This window comes from Paroedura picta, chromosome 12, assembly GCF_049243985.1.
Source record: "Paroedura picta isolate Pp20150507F chromosome 12, Ppicta_v3.0, whole genome shotgun sequence".
NCBI classification, from domain to species: Eukaryota; Metazoa; Chordata; class Lepidosauria; order Squamata; family Gekkonidae; genus Paroedura; species Paroedura picta.
Genome location: NC_135380.1, coordinates 20,912,103 through 20,931,006, shown reverse-complemented (window position 1 = coordinate 20,931,006; position 18,904 = coordinate 20,912,103). Strand labels below are relative to the sequence as shown.

The window sequence follows — 18,904 nt, the reverse complement described above, 5'->3', positions numbered from 1 at the left end:
GGTCATGTCTGACTGTTGGGGTGATGGCCTATAGCGTTTTCATGGCAGACTCAATACAGGGTGGTTTGCCAGTGCCTTCCCCAGTCATTACCGTTTACTCCCCAGCAAGCTGGGTACTCATTTTACCGACCTCGGAATGGAAGGCTGAGTCGACCTTGAGTTGGCTGCTGGGATTGAACTCCCAGCCTCATGGGCAGAGCTTTCAGACTGCATGTCTGCTGCCTTACCACTCTGCACCACAAGAAGGTAGTAAAATATTAAAATTCATCTTTGTTAATTCCAGGTTATTAATGCCTGAAAGCCTGTTTAGTCCAGTTAATTTGTTCATGATTGTGTCTGATTATGGAGTAAAATGCACTTATGAGCTGGATCTCTCAAGTGTAAGTAAAAATACATTTTAAGAAGACAGAAGACATATCCAACCCTTGCACTTAGATGCCTGGTTGTCTCAGCAATTAGAAACTTTATTAGGAAGTTGAAAAGTTAAGGTTTCTTAAGGACCATTTCCTTAAAATGAATTCTTTTGCAGTTTTCTGAAAACATGTAGTTTGTCCCAAGGCACTGGTACATTTTGTATACTTTATTAACTTCGTACTAATTTTCATTAGAAGCAGCCAGAAAGATTTCATTTTACGTTTCTTCAAGAAAACCTAGATCAAAACCATCTTCAGTGTGTTCCCAAGTGCCAAATTGTTTCCCTTGCTGCTCAGGTTAAAGAATCAGTGCTAAAATCTGATTACAGGTAGGCTGTCATATCTGAACAAATTCAGTGTTTACCTTCTTCCTTTTTCTCTTTCTCTAGCTGTTCCATTCCCTCCCACACAGCGGCTGACCCAGAAGGAAGTTTTTGAAGATGGGAAACCCAGGTTGGAAGTATTAAAAAACCACTTGGTAAAAGAAGGGCGCCTGGAAGAGGATGCAGCACTGAAAATAATCAATGATGGAGCTGCCATTCTGAGGCATGAGAAGACAATGATTGAAGTAGAGGCTCCAATCACAGGTCAGAGCATGGTTTCTCATAATACTTTTTGCTGTCTGAAGCCAGTTTCTAGCACCACAAACCAGGAGGTTTCCTGTTGCATATTTTTTCAGCTCAGGATTTGGAAAAAAAAATTACATCCCAGAAATAAAAAGCAGAAAAACTGGGTAAAGGTATCCCCTATGCAAGCACCGGGTCATGTCTGACCCTTGGGGTGACGCCCTCTAGCGTTTTCATGGCAGACTCAATACGGGGTGGTTTGCCAGTGCCTTCCCCAGTCATTACCGTTTACCCCTCAGCAAGCAAGCTGGGTACTCATTTTACCAACCTCGGAAGAATGGAAGGCTGAGTCAACCTTGAGCCGGCTGCTGGGATTGAACTCCCAGCCTCATGAGCAGACAGCTTCAGACAGCATTTCTGTTGCCTTACCACCCTGCGCCACAAGAGGCTCTAAAGGTAAAGGTATCCCACTGGGTCATCCCTGGCCCTTGGGGTGACCCCCTCTAGCGTTTTCATGGCAGACTCAATACGGGGTGGTTTGCCAGTGCCTTCCCCAGTCATTACCATTTGGATACACTGAAAAACTGGAGACACTGTCAAAATTAATGCAAATTATACTCCCTGTTGGTTCCATGGCTTTTATCTTCTTAGCAATAATCCTGTAATTTCTTCTTTATTGTCCTTCCCCTCTTAGTGTGCGGTGACATTCACGGGCAGTTCTTTGACCTGATGAAGTTGTTTGAAGTTGGAGGGTCACCCAATAACACTCGCTACCTCTTCCTGGGAGACTACGTGGACAGAGGCTACTTCAGTATAGAGGTGACGATGCAACAGAACTTTTTTGTGGCTAGCATGTTAAAGTGTAGAGAAAACCTGTGGAACTTTCTGTCCTTTGTTACCTCTCTGAGAGGATGGTTTGGTTTGTAATGTTTAAAGGTTCCACTAACAAACCTCTAAAAGAAAAGAAAATAATCTATACAAAGTTTCATTATATAAATTAAGAATCATGATAGCAGAGTGGTTAGATGGCAGTGCTGTGAACAACATAAGAAGGAACAAAATAACTCACCCTGTATATACAAGGAACCTTAGAAGTTCAGCAGCAGAAGACTATACTAAATATAAAAATACAATTATCATTCATGTGCACATTTAAAAATTTAAAAATATCACTATATTTTACGAGACACATGAAAGTGCACTCAGGCTGCGAAAGGGCTATAGTAATGGTGGAATTTTGGGAAATAAATCTTTTAATGGGGAGCCCCCAGAGATATATATTTGTACAAATTTTATGAGTGTGGGACCCTCTTCTTTTATATTTTTACCACCTTTTAATCCCCATTACTATGTTACACGAGTGTATTTAAATAGCAGACAACTGAGGAAGGCCCCAAGAGGGGTTGAAATGCATTTGGATTTTTGTATCAGGTCATTCATCCATGTGTCAATATGCTCTGGATTTGTGCAATAATGTGAGACTAATGTTGATGTTTTTAAAATTTTAAATGTGTATATGAATGATAGCAAATATTTGTATTTTAATATTTAGCATATTCTTCTGCTGCTCAGCCTCCAAGGTTCCTATATGGCAGTGCTGGACAGCGTGGTTTCAGATCTGCCAGTCTCATTTGAAATGGTGCCAGTGCATTCTGCTGGAAATGGAAATCTGATGTATATTCCCATATCAGAATGGCAGACATTTTGATTAGGTTTTTGTTTGTCTGTTTTGTACATCATAGATCATAAAGATCTGAATAATTTGTGTCTGCTTCCAAGGGAATACAATATATACCTTATAAGACATGTGCATTTTCATCCTGAATTTTTGAATTCTAACACATAACTGGACTAATCTGGACTTGGATATAGTTTATGGGTTGTCCAAATGGCTCCTTGCTCTTTCAGTCAGGATTGACTATAAACTCTGCTAATGCAGCCTAAGAAAAATGAATAATATGGTGGGTCTGATGCAGAGAACTTTGCTTCATCAGTATCAATAAATAAATATTGATACATTTATTTATTGATAAATAAATATTGATAAATAAATAAATACATTTATTTATTCACATGAGACATGGTGATATTATTACATCCTGCTCTTGTTTCACTAACTTTGTGGCAACACAATGGCAACAAAACGGGTGCCACTAACTGGCTCTGATTTGACCCTAAAATTGTGTGGATGGTTTTCCGAAATACTCTGAAATGTGGAAACTTGAGTGGGAAATGGCCATGGTTTTAAGATATTTTTTTCTGCAGCATTGGGTTTTCTGCAACATTAGAAAGTTTTCATCATAGGGCATAAGGGATGGCAGAACTACTGACATCCAGCCTTTGTTTTTAAAAGATAGCACAATAGCTCTTGGAAAACCAGATGGAATGCACCAGTACTAGAATAATAATGAAGTACAAATGCATGTTTGTGGAAGTCACAGGAAGAGGGAGTTTATTCCAGGGAAGGAGGGTGTTTATTGGGATACTAATGACATGTTGTAATATAGCTGGCAACTTTCTGCCCCCTTACATTGTAAAGCTTTCTATGAAGCATAAAGAATGTAGCCATGTTAGTCCATTAGAACAGAAACAGCAGTGTTGTCTAAAAAGTAAATTTTATTGCAGTTTAAGCTTTCATGGGCTGCTCCATTAAAGGTTTATGCCACAATGAATACGTTCACATTTCAAGTGCTCCAAGACATTCTGTTGTATATATTCTGAGTCAAAGAATTACTAGACAAGATGACACAACATGGGCAGGATTCCTTTAACATGTAGCCAGGAGCTTTTTTGGTGATAGTTCAAGAGACAGTGTGTCAAAAGTTGCCATTTAGTTGGATTCAGCTATTTGCTCACTCTCATTATATCTCCTATTCCATGCTCTTTTGGCCATGCAGATCCTATGATACCCAATGTAGCCTTTTTGGTGGTCAGATTGAACCTTTTTCACCGCTGGAAAAGCTGGTTGGATCCAACCAAGTGTCTGTCCTGGTTTTTGCTTGCTTATGTTGCCTTATTTTCTAGATTATTTATTCCAGCAAAAGATTGTGTTCATAAATGGTGGGAGAATAGCTTGCTGAACCCATGACTCACCAGGGGTTTGTAGTGGACAATTTTAGTTATTTTTTGTTCAAGTATCAACAACCAAGCATGCAGCGACAGTCCTCACCTTACAGAAACTGTTCCATTTGGATTTGATCTTACCCTCAAAGGGCCAGGAAGGGATGCAACCACTAGTGAAGTCCAATTTCTGCTTCCATCATAATGTAGTAGGTCTGGTACCTTATACTTGTTAAAAGAATAATTATACAATTTAATCATGTGGAACACTTGCCTATGAAATATCATTACAGTTATACTTCCCTTAGAACTCCTTCTGATGTATTGTTGCTTGAGATAATCCTGTGACAGCCTAGGGACATGCAGAATCACCGTCAACCCCTGTGCCCTAGGTGTAATCCTTTCAGCAAAATTATTTTGCCTTCCCTTGAAGTTCCGTGATAGTCTTTCAGGAAGAGGAATGGCCAAATCCATTTCAGAGTTTACTGAAGGTAAAATTTCAGTGGTGACATTGTGCTTACTAGAGTTAGTGATAACAAAATTAAAGAACTGTTGGCTTCACAAATGTTCCCTGGAGAAGTTCTGCATGTTTCCCACCTCTGCTTTACTTGTGGGTAGGAGGATGGATTAAAAAGGAGCTTGGGGTGGGGGGTGGGGGGAGAAAAAATGTTGCTCAGACGCTTGAAATGAGAACTTATCCAACTTATTATAGGGTTGTGCTGTAACAAAACTAGCACTTCCAATCCTGAAAGTTGCTTGGAATCACCATCTTTTGTATACTGCCGGCATGGATCCCTTTTATGCTATTCTTGACCTCCTTTCCCTTGGAATCCATAATGGAGAGAGAGCCATGAAAAGTTCTTTTCACCCCCCCTTGCTGAGCAGGCATTCATCTTTCACGAATCAGGGTGGGCTTTGATTAGTACTTGCGGGGGCTGCTTCAAATGTCACTGATAAAATGGAATGGAGAAGCCTTGCCTTGCTTGAGCACATGGAGATATATGCCTTGCTTCCTGCTTACCATGAAAAATTGTTATATGCTTTGAACCATTTCTGCTAGGGTATGTTTGCTGTAGGCTTAGAAACCAGAAAAGTATATTGGCAAAGATAAGGCAATATAGCTCCAGAATGCATTGTGTCTGTCAGAGCTTGTGTAGGACAAAATATAATCAGCATTCATTTGTCTTTTAAAAAAATAAACAACTAGTATGATCTTTTATATGGAAGAATCTCACTTTGTCATGGCCTCTTATCTTAGAGTTTCAGGAGCTTCTTTTTGTATTCAGTTTCCACTTGTTCATGCAGTAGCTCACAGGGAGGGAGAATGCAGGCATCTATAGGGATTGATGTCACAGTGTGAGCCTGCACATCTGGGTTGGAGATATTAGGGAGCATCTGCCAGAGCAGTTGATGTTAATGACCTTCTAACAGAATGGAATAGGAGGTAATTTTTATAATTGCATCCTGATGGAGGCAGCCAGGAAACAGGATGCAGAACTGGGGGGAGGGGATTACAACTGGTGTTAATATTGTTAGCGCAGAGGGTAGTTACCTGCATCAACATGAGCGTCTCTGTCAGGGTGTTATGATCTCAATGACTGGGCTTTGACTTGGGAGATTCAGATTCAAATCCACATCAGCCATGAGGCTTAGCAGCTTGCTGAGGTTACTGTTACTCTGCTAGCCTTGACTCAAAAAAGTGGTTGGAAAGATAACATGGGGAGCAGCATGTACCTAAAATGCTTCAGGGTGCTTCAGCAGGACTGTAACCTGACCTTTTCTCTAAAGGGATACTCATTCATTAAACAGTAATAGCTTTATTATCCAGCATCCAGAACACTCAGTTAACTGGCATCACTCATAGTGCAAGCAGCCTCTTCTAAGCCCAGCATACCCTTGCATCATCAGGCACACAAGGATCCTACTCTCATCTGAACAGTCAGCCAGCTTGTTGCCTCCATCAATTCAGAGGGTTCTGATAGCAGGCTCTACCAGCTGACATTATCTCCTTTCTCCTTAGCTTGTCTTCATCTGTCAGGAGCCACCTCTGCCAGAGGTATCCCAAGCAACTGTCCCATTTGATTGCCAGCAGCATTGGAAGGGGATACAGTCCCAACACCTGCTACGGTGGCTTGTCATCATGGCATTTGTAATGGTGTGGAGCTTGGTTGCAGCAGGTTTCTCTAGGTCGAAGGTGGGGCAGAGGAATAAGCTAGGAAATCTGTCACATTTGATTAATTGGCAGCCCCCATTCTCCAGAAGTACCTGATAGCATTATTTTTGCTGTTTAATATCCTTTGACACCCAAGGTGTTGTTTTTGTGTTTTAAACCTAAGTGGCATGACCAGAGATGATAGTCTCTTTTAGTCAGATAATCCCCAATAGTAAATAGCTAGGACTTATTGCAGTAATCTAGTAACCTGTTCCTGGGTACAAAACTTAAGAAAATACAGATAAGGAATCTGTTTTGCAAATCACCAAGATCTATCACCAGCCTGTGAATCTCAAACCCCTCTCTTATCAAAGCAGGCAGATCCCAACAAATCCCTCGTATTTCATGTTTGCTTTTGGTCTATATTAGCTCTGTATTGCAGGGGACAGCTACTAATAAAACTTCTGAAAATGTTAAAACCAACCAGTTACACGACTATAAATATTCAAGCAGGGCCCTGCAAAAAATTATTCCATTTACTGTTGCTTCCTCCTTTCCCCCCAGTGTCTGCTTCTCCCCCCTCTCCACATCAACAGCAGACGTGCTCTAAGCCCCCTGCCTTCCTCCCCCCTCCCCCCCATGGTGGCAACACTCTGAACTGCCTGCCTGCTTCCTGCTCCCTACTCCCCCGTCCAGCAACAGCAGCTGTGGCTCTCCTGGCTGCACAGCCCCATTTTCCCCCTGCAACCACAACATCGTTTCTTCACATGTTCTAAGAGATTATTTTACAAGGGGATCTTTAAACATCCTTTTCCAATGAGGTTTTAGATTTTTCAGCAAACCTGGGGTGCTCTCCTTGGCTTGAAGAAAAACCTCCTTACTCTGCACCTGGCCCTGATTCATAGGGGGAGAGTTAGCTATTAAATATATAGCAGTTCAAAGATTGATAGGTTCTTATTTGATCATGAGTTCCAAGGGCCAGTCTAGGCATCAGTGTAGTAAATCCCTAAAAGATCTCCCATATCCAAAGTGTGAGTGGAGTGGATGATTCACCCTTTCTGATTGGTTTGCAATCACCCTTTCTGATTGGTTTCTTCCATGGGGGAGGAATCAGTTGAAGGGATGGGAAATTTGTATTGGAAAAATAGTTCAGAGGAACAGGTTGAATCTTTCCCTTCCTCATAGCTCTAATTGTATTAGTCCTCTAATTCTCCACAGCTGTTTTTAAAAGGTAGCAAGTCTGTATCTGGGCTGTGCTACTTCAAACTGCCGGTTCTGCCTTATATGACTTAATGCCCTTCTACCTTGAAAGTTAGCATATTGGGGATAAAGGTAGAACCCTTCTTTACTGACTTGCTAATTTTCTAGATGGAAGTATTTTTCTTCCAACTCATAAGCCTTGCAGGCTGAAGTGGTATGGCTAGGAAAAACTGAGAACTATACCTTAGAGCAGGGGTAGTCAAACTGCGGCCCTCCAGATGTCCATGGACTACAATTCCCAGGAGCCCCTGCCAGCATTTGCTCGCAGGGGCTCCTGGGAATTGTAGTCCATGGACATCTGGAGGGCCGCAGTTTGACTACCCCTGCCTTAGAGCTTACTTAATTAGACAAGACCTTGGAAGATTCATGAACAGGTCTATCTCAGGATTTTAAACAATTGGAGTTGCAGTGCATGGGTGAGAGTTGAAGTCCACGTACTCTCTCTTCAATCAGTTGCTTGTATTTTCTCCCTCTACCCCCTCATTGGAAGGAATAACAACTTGGGGGATGCAACAGAAGTCAGAAAATCATGACACAGAGAGGTTTTTAATTCCCACACATACTTCATAGCCCTGATTGGAATTGGAGGTGGGGAAGGGAGGGGAAAACTGCTGTTTGCTATTTTTGAAAACCCAAGGGAACTATTGCTTAGTACATGGCTTCAAGATGAACAATATGTTACCATAATAATTTGTAAATTGGTTGAAGTGAAAATCCTGTTCCATAAATAAGTATCATCAATTTTTGTTGTCATCATTCTCCTGAAGAATCTATAGGGTTTACCCTTCTATTCAGTATGGTGAGCTTTTAAGATGAGAATGGGTGGCCCTTATGTTCTGTTTAATGAAGAGGGGATGAGAGGATCCTTAAAGAGGCTCTGGGTGTCCCATGCGCAACACTTTTTTCTGTTTGTATAATAGTGAACCAGAAGTAAGTATTGTCATCTCACTCCTGCTTTCTTTATTTTTTTCACTTCATTTATATCCTGCCCTTCTCCTCATTGGGGGACCCAAGGTGGCTTGTATCATTCTCTTCTGAATTTTATCCTCATGAGGACAGCCCTATGCAATGGTAGGTTAGGCTGAGAGTATACAACTGGCTTAAGGTCACCCCATTACAGAGTAGGGGTTTGAACCTAGGCCTCCCAGATTTTACTTTATTAAATAGATAGTTACCATGATAGCTGTAGATTTTTCGGATGACATGAACAGACGCCATCTTATTCTTAATATAAGCTCTGTACTTTCTGTGGGTGGAACATTTATATAAAAGATTTTTAGCATGATGTGAAAGTGCTTTGCACTGTGCTTATGGTAATTTCAGGCAACCTGCTTGTTTTTCTTTGGAAGTAACTCTCATGTTTGTTCCATCTCATGATGAAGACAGTGTGAGTTTGGTCTTAAGTATAATTCAGTGCATGTACTTAAAGATAATACACAGAGGATGTGTATTACAAAAATCACAGTGCCTTTGCCTCGGCTATGGATGAAACTGGGGAGCTGTTCATTCAGCTGAGGACAGCTACATAAATTGTTTTTGACATAGATGTATCATTATTCTGCTTTTATTGTTAATAACTATGCTGTAGACATTGTGTTCACTTTCTGCAAATTATAATATTCAGCTGGGTTATCGTCACTGCAAAACATGCATGACTGTAGTGCTTTGTACAACAAAGTTTTACTGCCCTTCAAAATGTGCATTTTAAAAATGTTGGACTTTATTTTTCCATTATAAGTTCCCTGCAAAAGGTTTTATTGAATGTTGCCTTCTCTTTCTTGTAGTGTGTTCTGTATTTATGGAGTTTAAAGATAAACCATCCCAAAACACTTTTCCTACTCCGAGGGAACCACGAGTGCAGGCACCTCACAGAATACTTCACCTTTAAACAGGAATGTAAGTATGGGGCATCTTGAAGAGCTGGAACTTTTTACTACCCGAAGAAGTCACGGCTTACAGCTTTTATGACTTGTAGTGTAGAACTGATTTGTATATTGTTTTGTATTGTGGATGACATTAAAGGTTTTGTAGTGTGTATTGTTGTATGGGGCATCTTGCATAGAGGAGATATGGGTGAGAAAGAATAGCTGTCAAGGCAAGAGTATGGATATTACTGTGATCCTATGTCCTTGCTCTTCTTTAACATGCATAGAAGTGCCATTTAAATCCCTTTTTGGAGGGGGAGACTGTTCACGCTGCTTCTGTCTCCCTGACAGTCTGATTCCCTTCAAGCCGCCCCTCCCACCCCCATCAGCTTAGAGACCCAGCACCCTGTAATTAATGCCAAGAGTTTTCAGATCTAGATTGTGCAGCTGGTATCAGAATTGGAAGGAAATCAAGGACTTCCCTCTCTAATGTGGGTTCCTGAGTGAATCCTTACCTCTTTGTGTGTAAAACTTTAAATTTACCAACTTATAAATTGAGTGGATAGAGTGTAAGAAGAAAGACCTGTTTCACATTTCAGTCTGTTTCAAATCTGTAAGGTTGCTGTGTCTCATTATTATTTTTGCATTAGCTCACTGAGTTCATTCTGTTGTCTCTACATTTAAGACTATCCCCTACCTCTCCTGTTCCCCTTCTTAGTTTTCATTTCTTCATAAAAGCATCCAATGTTGGCCTTGTACCTCTTTAGTCTTGCTGTTCTCTATGCTTGCAACAGTCAGGTATTGGTCCCCAGCCCTCAGCTCATCTGTGAGACCATTTTAACTTTCCCTCTCACTTCCACTTTGTAGTAGCCCTGTAAAAGGAGGAAGGAAGAATCTGCTGGCAGGTTGGCCAGCTTGCCCCTATTTGAGAACTTCCTAGATATATTCTCACTCTTCCATTGCCTGCTTGGCTTGTGTACCTTTTTGCTCCTAGGCTTCTTTCTGTCCACGCTGTGGCCTGGCCCTGTGACTGGAGTAGTCAAAATTATAGCCCTCATGTGTACCAGAGATTCTACAATTTGAAGCTCATCTTGTCGCAAATGCTGTGGAAATAAGTCCACATTCCAATTTCATTCTTTCAAAAGTTTAATACTGAAACAGTGATACATTTATAAAATTACAGTGCAGAATTTGGAAGATGCAAGGTCACCAACCTTGGTTGTACACTGGTCAGTGTCTTTTTGTTTTCAGAGTCTTAGTTGTTTCTTCCCTTTCCCTTTTCTTATTCTTGTGATCTGCAAAAGAAAAGAATAACAATTTCCCTGTTCCTTTTTAATAGTGCTTATGTTCTTCATATGTCCGCTAGCTTAGCTTTTGGCAAGGGCTGCTTTTCACAGCAATTTTAAAGATACTCATACACCCACATCAGATGAGTCATGACAAAGCAGCACGACATGTATTATACATATCTAGCTTCAAGAGGAGACCTGTGAAATTTAGAACTGTTTCCGGAGACTTGCCATATGTAAGTGCTTTCTGCAAGGAAGCTTAGCGGCAGTTTTTCAAACTATTCCTTGGTAGCTCATCAGGCACCCTTTAGTAAGAGGGTGCCAGAATGGTAGGTAGAATAAGCTGCCCGCTAACAATGACTTTCCCATTCAGTTTGCTGCTGCAGGGGAATATTGGGTAAATTTTTAAGGATGCACTCTCAAGTCACACTAGGCAACAACCTCAAGACATCATAATGAGGGGTGGTATATAAATTGAACGAATGAATGAATGAGGCCCCAAAGGTCTGACCAGTGCCCTGCACATACACATTTTGTACTTTAATGTCCCCTGCGCTGCACGGGGGTCCTGCAGCAGATGTGCTGGGTCCTTCAACAAGGCAAGTCTGTGTGGAAAATTATTAAATGTATGAAACTTGCCAACACCTGGGTATTTTGGGGGGATGCTCTATTCATTTTTGTAACATATAAAACATTTCTGACCTGCCTTTCACCACAAATAGATTCCAGCTTCTTGGAAACTTTTTGTGCTTGCACCATGTTTGTCAAAAATGTCTGTGCAGTTATTTGGGCCCTCTGGGTAAGTGTCTGTGATGCCACATCCTTTTTCTCATTTCTGCTTCCTGCAGGTCGAATCAAGTACTCAGAGCGGGTGTATGATGCATGCATGGATACATTTGACTGTCTTCCTCTTGCTGCCCTCTTGAACCAGCAATTTCTGTGCGTACATGGAGGACTGTCTCCAGAAATCACGTGTCTAGATGACATTAGGAAAGTAAGTAGTCTCACCTTTGTAACCCCCACCCCTTTAACATAGATAACACTGGTAATTTAGCTTTTGTGTGGGTTCACTTTCAAAAAAGATGTAGCAAATATCATGTCGGTAAAAGGTAAATTGTATGCATGAGCAGACACAATCTGGATTGGGATGGGAAACGAAGAGAAGAGAGTGTTTAACCCTTCAGCCTCACTTGCTTTTGTTAATTAAAACTAGGCCATTACTAGCATTAAAGAGGCAAAAAGTTTTCTGAAGGACCTATTTTGTGCTCATAACATGCAGGAAACCAAGCTTCAGTTAGCAAAACCAAAGGTTTCCTTCCTGCATAGTTCCAGTATGAAATGTAGCTGCATATGCACAATATACCTTCTCCAGATGGATGGAAATATGTGATTTCATGTCCATCTTTCCTTAGCTGTGGACCTAGCTGGTCTCATTCCAATCCAATTTCAAAATGTTGGTACCAGTTTTATGAAGGCCCGTCTAAGGAACTAGTACGCTATGCAGTGCGTTTCCACTCTGCAGTTTTCTTATTGTTAAAGTCAGCATTGTAACAGTTGTGACACTGTTTAAGGAAGATGGTGCTACCCTTCTTAAAAATCCATTATTGGAAGTATCGTATAAATGAATGGAGATTGGAGGTGTCTAGCCAGAGCCATACATACAACCTTTGGCCATTGTTACTTTTCCCAGAACCTTAGAGCCATCAATATTAGTTTCAGAGGACCATTAATAGCCAAAGTTGAATCTCTCTCTGTTTTATTTTATCAGACAACCACTGTTGCTTTATATTATGGCCATACAATACATTGTATTTTTTTCTGGATAGTTAGTGTGTACACACACAGAGCACAGTCAAGAACTGATTCTACTAGTATAAAACTCAACAGCACAATGAATGCAACTGAATATTACTGAGTTTCAGGTGATGATATTGATGGAAGCAGTGGTGTGTAGCATGTGGAATGTTTTAAGATCAAGATTTCTAGATTGTGTGCCTTCGTTCCTGCAGGAAAATTCTGAGAAGCAATTAATCGAAGCCCCTTTTCCAGCTTGTCCCTTAAAGCTTTTGAATATAAAGATACAAAGAATCCCAGGGGTTTGCATGCAATTATCTTGGTGTGTGTGTGCCTTCTAGTTAGACAGGTTTAAGGAGCCTCCAGCCTTCGGTCCAATGTGTGACCTGCTGTGGTCTGATCCATCAGAGGATTATGGCAACGAGAAAACGCTGGAACATTTTACCCACAACACTGTTCGAGGTTGCTCCTATTTCTACAGGTGAGAAATGTTTCAAAGGGGCAAGCAAGAACTTTCACAAAACGAAAATAGTGTGAAGTCCAAGCTGCTGTGTTGTATCCTGTCCATATCTAGTCAGTTGTATAATAATGCTTTTAACAATCTCGTGAGCGTTTGCTTGACCTGTGGCTGTTTCTGTCGGAAAAGTACATCTTAGGTTACTGTTGAATTTCATATAGGTTTTTCTTCCTAGACATTGCAAGACCTCAAAGGCTGTTTATTGCCTCTTGAATTATTTACAGGATCCTGGAAGTTTGTACAGGATGGTAGAATGGTTAAAGCAAATTTACTTGGGAAGACTAAAACTTGAAAGTTGGTAAATGGTAGCTTGAATTCCACTCTTATGTGGAATTTGATCCATGGGTGGATCAAATGGATCTACTGGAATGTCAGCTTACTTTGTAAATGCTTGGCACTCCTTAGTAATACTCAGTCATTGTTCTCATAATTTATACTAGCCATTGTCTCAAAATTTTTGAGAGGAAGTGGCGTGATATGGTTTAGAGCAGTGGTCCCCAACCTTTCCGAGGCTGGGGACCGGCAGGGCATCGGGCCGCGCCCGCGCGGGTCACGCCCGCAGATCGGGCCGTGCCCGCGGGCCGCGCCCGCGGATCGGGCCGCACCCGAGCCGCGCCCGGGCCGCGCCCGCGGATCAGGCCGCGCCCACGGGCCGCGCCCGCGGATCGGGCCGAGCGGGCGTGGCCCGGCCCTGATTCCCTCTCCCCGCCTCCCGCAGTAAGAAGCTTCCCGGGCCGCAAGCTTGCGGCCTGGGAAGTTTTTTACTGCGGGGGCGGGGCGGGGAGAGGGAGCCGCGGCCCGGTGCCATGGCCTTTGCGGCCCGGCGCCGGGCCGCGGCCCGCAGGTTGGGGACCACTGGTTTAGAGCTTTTCTGACCTCAAGTCCCACCTTTAACACTGAGGCAGCAGCATGAGACCAATAGAGCTGCAAGTAGAGTCACATGACATCAGTAACATCCTACTGCATTGTCTGTTGGATGTCTCTTCTTGTTGTTTGTGTTGACATACTCTGTGTAATCTGCTTTGCCAGTTTGAATAGGCAGACTATAAATAAATAAGCTGAAAGAAAGAGGAGGAATACCGGGAATATTGGCAGACTAAGGGTGAAAATAGAAAGAAGGCAATGGAGGACATTTATTGCAGGGGAGATCAAGTGTCTTTGAGCAGCTTCTGCTAACAAAAATCTCTTTCCAGGCCATAGTAATCTTGCTTTGCCGTGCACACACGCAAACGGGGCAGAAAGTGTGGTGCATGGTTGTGTGCGGCAGCATCCGAATCGGCCTGTTGGCATGAGCTCGTGGTAATTATGGTCTTTGGGCATCTGGAGAGCCACTGTTTGGCCACTCCTGCCCTAGTCCATGGACTATAGATCATGGGTGCAGTGCATAAATGCAACAAATAAATAAAATATTGGGTCTTGATCAGGGAGCACTGTGTTCAGCTCCCCACAATCATAAGAATCGCAGTACCTCAGCCTACCCTTTCTCATATAGTGCTGGGAGAGTAAATCATGATGTGTCCTTGTATATGCAGAGCCCCCCAAAAGGATGGGATTCAATAGTGGTGATGATGAAAAGAACTTTAATGTTGTGTTAACTCTTTTTCAGTTACCCTGCGATTTGTGAATTTTTGCAAAATAATAATTTGTTATCTGTGATCCGAGCGCACGAAGCCCAGGATGCTGGGTAGGTTATCAGTAACTGTATGCATTCAACCACTTTGTGTTGTATATTATGTAAGGATCATCTACCTATCTTACATTGTTCTTTGCAGATACCGAATGTACAGGAAGAGTCAAACGACAGGTTTTCCATCACTAATCACAATCTTTTCTGCACCAAATTATCTAGATGTCTATAACAACAAGGGTAAGACTTAGATTCAGTACTTTAGATGCTGGTTCTGGACTATTAATAATCCTTTCTTTTTTCTTGAGCTTTTTTTTCTTGAGCTTTTGCTCATGTCATAACATGTTACTTCCTTAAAACAGCGACACATGTGGCTGTCTTTTCCCCCAGGGATTTTGGGCCCCAACAGATTTGCAGAGCCACCCTTATTCTATTGTGGGCGTGGGGTGGTATAAAGCTCATCTCCTGGGGCCATCTGCTCTTCTTCCTTTCTATTTTCTCTTCTCTCCTTTCTATTTGCCAGTTTTTCTCATCTGGCTGGGCCCTAATTCTCTCCTAGCCTGGGTGACTGATGCAAAAAGCTTGTTTCCTCTCTGACCTTCTCCACCCCAAAAATGCTTTTAGATCTGATTTGGGAAATAGAAGGGACTTTCCTTAGTTTCTCCCTGCTTCCTTAGGAGAAGCAGCCTTTATTCCAGCACTCTTAGTTCCAGTTGAGCAGCATCTTCACAACCCTCTGTTTGGACTATGACATTCCTGAGCAACAGGCAGACATGTACGCTAGTCACCATCTCTCAGGCTCAGGTGGTTGTTATGAGGAAACATGATGAAATGTACATATTGTAAGAACCTTTTGATTGGCAGAATTAAGTGTATATAATTGAATATGAATTGATTACATGTGGAGCTTATATTTTGGGAACTGTGTTTGACCAAAAGCCAAGTTATTGTGCTACCTACAAGATGGAGAGTTTCTCTTTGGGGAGAAGATGGATGTCACCCTTGCTTCTTTTATTCAGGATGTCCAGTTAGCAGTAGGATCTTTTCAGTGATAGCACCTCACCTTTAGGATTCCCACACTATGAAAGCTGGTGTGGCATCTAACCATACTGTCTTTTAGTTGCTGGGGCAAAACACATTACCTCAGGCTTTTACTAAGATTTGTAAAGCAGTTTTATGGTCTGCTTCTTAGCCTTTAGGTCTGTTTTATCTGTTTAAAAACCAGTGATAGTTTTCTGCTATTTTTAATGACTGATTTTTAATATTGATTTTTTTGTTTGTTTATGTATTTATTTCTTCGATTTATATACTGCCACTCTCCATGGACTTGTTGCGGGTTGCACAAAAACAGATTAAAAACCCAATAAAATCAATCACAGATCCCCTAATATCATAAAAACCTCACAAAAGGCAGCATAATCCCCAATCCTCCCTGAACTACAGTCAATCATCACAGGGTATAGGTATGCAGAATGGTATAGGGTTGGCCAGAGGAGGAGCTCCAATTGTTCCTGAAACCCAGCCTCAACCAAAGACCTGGCAGAAGAGCTCTGTTTTGTAGGCCCTGTAGAACTGAAACAGTTCAGTCATGGCCCTCAGCTCTTCTGGGAGCTCATTCCATCAGGTTGGGGCCAGGACCAAAAAAGCCCTGGCCCTGGTCCAGGCCAGACATACTTCTCTGGGGCCAGGAACCACAAGCAGATTTACACCTGTAGAGACAAACGATCCCTCAAGTAAGCAGTGCCCAAGCTGCGGATGGCCTTAAAGGTTAATACCAAAACCTTGAATCTTGTCAGGTGCCTTGAACAGGCCTCTGGTGAGGCAGCATGCAACTTTCCTAATATAGGTATAGTAAGGACTACTTTACATTGTGGCAGCACTGAATTTTCAGGGCCAGACAAACCTGAGGAGCAGAGACAGGGTTAGCATGCTTGTAACGTTTATCTTTTGTTTCATTTTAGCTGCTGTGCTGAAATATGAAAACAATGTCATGAACATCAGGCAGTTCAACTGTTCTCCACACCCTTACTGGCTTCCAAATTTCATGGATGTTTTCACATGGTCTTTGCCTTTCGTAGGGGAAAAGGGTAAGAGGGAGAAGTCACTAAAAGTTTGGGAGACAAAAGCAGTTACTGAATACATTCGGAAAAAACGATTCATCCCCACTCCCTGGACAATATTACTGCATATTGTTGCCCTAAAGTATTTCTGAATTCTGTGGGCTCATCCACTCCTGAAGCCAAAGAACATTAAATAAAATTTGGCCTTCAGGGATTCTCTGCTGTGTCTGTAGGATGGAAAAAAACCAGGAATTTGCTACCTATTACTGTTGCAGGAGAAAAAAAAAACATGTCTCTGTGGTGCTCTTCTCCAAAATCCCAGACACTTGTACTTTTCCTTTCTGCTGACTTTCACTGCTTTTGTTCTCCTTCCTCTTTGCTTACTGGCTCTCCATTCTTGTCAGAAACTTGTAAATTCCTGTCATGTTTGTATCCTTTAACCATCCTAAATTGTTATACAAAACCAGTTTATCTAAATCATATTTAATGTAGATTATTTATTGTTAGATTTCTATATATATTTCCTTGGGACATAATTTCAGTGTTAGAAATGACAGGTGCTTGTGGATCTCCATTTAGTAAAGGTGGCAGATGGACTGTGGAACTGTGCTTATTGGTATAGTAGGGTAGAGGGATTTAATGAGAGACCATCTTCAGTAGCCACCAAAGCTGATCTCTGACTTGAATCAAACTTTGTCTTTCACTATCAGAAGAACAATCAGCTTGTATTGTGTTGCGTTGAATATGTATAAAGATGCATATATGCAATTACCTGTCCTTTCTATTGAGTATAAGAACTAGGAGGCTGTTCTAGCATTCGTTTGAAAGTTTTATTTGTGTGTAGGATTTGAGTCCTTCTGGCTTTATTTATACAGATTTATACAGAGACACTTACATTTTTTCCCCTCAGTTTTTTTTCTAATCCTTTTTCCTGTTCTTCTCACTGCTTCCTGCAGTTACAGAGATGCTGGTTAACATCCTCAACATCTGCTCTGACGATGAGCTGATTTCAGATGGAGATGAAACATTGGAAGGTAACCAAACTTCTTCATTTTCAGGTTGGGCTGGGTGCAGAGGGCATTCAGGCAAATCCAGAGAGACTGATATTCTATACTGGATATGTAGCCTGGTCTTTAGCATACTTTTGTTGCCATCTTTTTTCATTCATAATTTAAGCTCACTGTCTTTGGCTGTTGAGAGGTTATTATTTCTCTGGAGAAACAAGAGCAACTTCACTCCCCAAACATGCACACATTACTGTGACAATAGCCTTGACCCATGATTAGGTAAATTGATCTGTACTGCGCGAAAAAGGAAGACCAGGTTAGTCTTTATTTCATGTTCCAAATTTGTCATTGTAGCTGCTCCTTAAGCCTCAATGCATATCACTGGAGCTTTGAAATTGGCTAGACCAGCTAGTAAGCAATTCCTGGTTTAATCAATTTAACTGGTATAGGAAGCTGTACTTTTTACTATGCATGCATAAGTAACTGTGCACAATCTGACACATACTCAAAGAAATCAGTTTCTGAAATGTTCCAGGCTTTGGGATGTATGTATGCAGCAAGGTTGCTATCCAGTAGGTACCCACACCAATCACAACCGAATGTACCTGTCCGTTGCAAGGGTTGTTTGGATTCCCCAGCTTCAGGCATTTAAAGAAGCTGCACAACCAGTTTTGACTAAATCCAGTTGTGAAGGGCATAAAAACATTGAACAGGAGTGCCATGGGTTTGCCATGTATTGTTCTGTCCCTGAAAAGCTATTGGGTGTGTGTAATTTTTTGATAAACCAGTAAGTGTGCAAAGGATGGTAACAGAGTTCCTTGTGAACAGCTATTTTAGGGCAGCTATTTTAGGAGCAGCTATTTTAGGGCAGTTTTCACTGTTGTCTGCTTTGAACACTGTTAATTGGTGGCAGAAATGTTGGTGCCTTGCACTGCTGCAGATTGATGCTTTAAGGCTCACTCTTTGGATTGCCCTCTCCATGCTCTTTGTGTAATCTTTACATGATGTAGCAGGGAGGCAGAAGGAGAATTGCTCTGGTGTTCAGATAGGAATTAGGCAAGTGAAAATGCGAAGAGAACCAGTGATGGTCCAGATGGAACCCGCTTGTCCCATGGCATTTTTTTTTAATTTTTATTCTTCCCTTCCCACCCATGAAAATTAAATTTGTTTCTTCTATCTCTATCTTCATCTCCTTGTTACTTGGTGTCTCTTCTCCCTGAAGATAACTACATTTCAAGCTATCCGAAAGGTACCCAGCTAGAATTTGCTAAAAGCTTAATTCTCACTGCCTGTG

General features: G+C 41.7%; 1 protein-coding gene across 4 annotated transcripts in view; it reads left to right on the top strand.

Moving 5' to 3' along the window:
- The window catches only part of PPP3CC (protein phosphatase 3 catalytic subunit gamma), a 76,485-nt gene that overhangs the window by 39,373 nt on the left and 18,208 nt on the right, over positions 1 to 18,904 (top strand). For 2 of the 4 annotated variants that reach the window (XM_077305513.1, XM_077305515.1), the window contains exons 2-11: positions 803 to 1,000; positions 1,674 to 1,798; positions 9,236 to 9,347; positions 11,454 to 11,599; positions 12,741 to 12,880; positions 14,523 to 14,600; positions 14,689 to 14,783; positions 16,505 to 16,630; positions 17,560 to 17,637; positions 18,833 to 18,859. In XM_077305513.1, the coding sequence (XP_077161628.1) occupies positions 803 to 1,000; positions 1,674 to 1,798; positions 9,236 to 9,347; positions 11,454 to 11,599; positions 12,741 to 12,880; positions 14,523 to 14,600; positions 14,689 to 14,783; positions 16,505 to 16,630; positions 17,560 to 17,637; positions 18,833 to 18,859 (1,125 nt within the window). The remainder of the gene's footprint in view (positions 1 to 802; positions 1,001 to 1,673; positions 1,799 to 9,235; positions 9,348 to 11,453; positions 11,600 to 12,740; positions 12,881 to 14,522; positions 14,601 to 14,688; positions 14,784 to 16,504; positions 16,631 to 17,559; positions 17,638 to 18,832; positions 18,860 to 18,904) is intronic. The other 2 variants (XM_077305514.1, XM_077305517.1) reach the window with 1 other exon arrangement.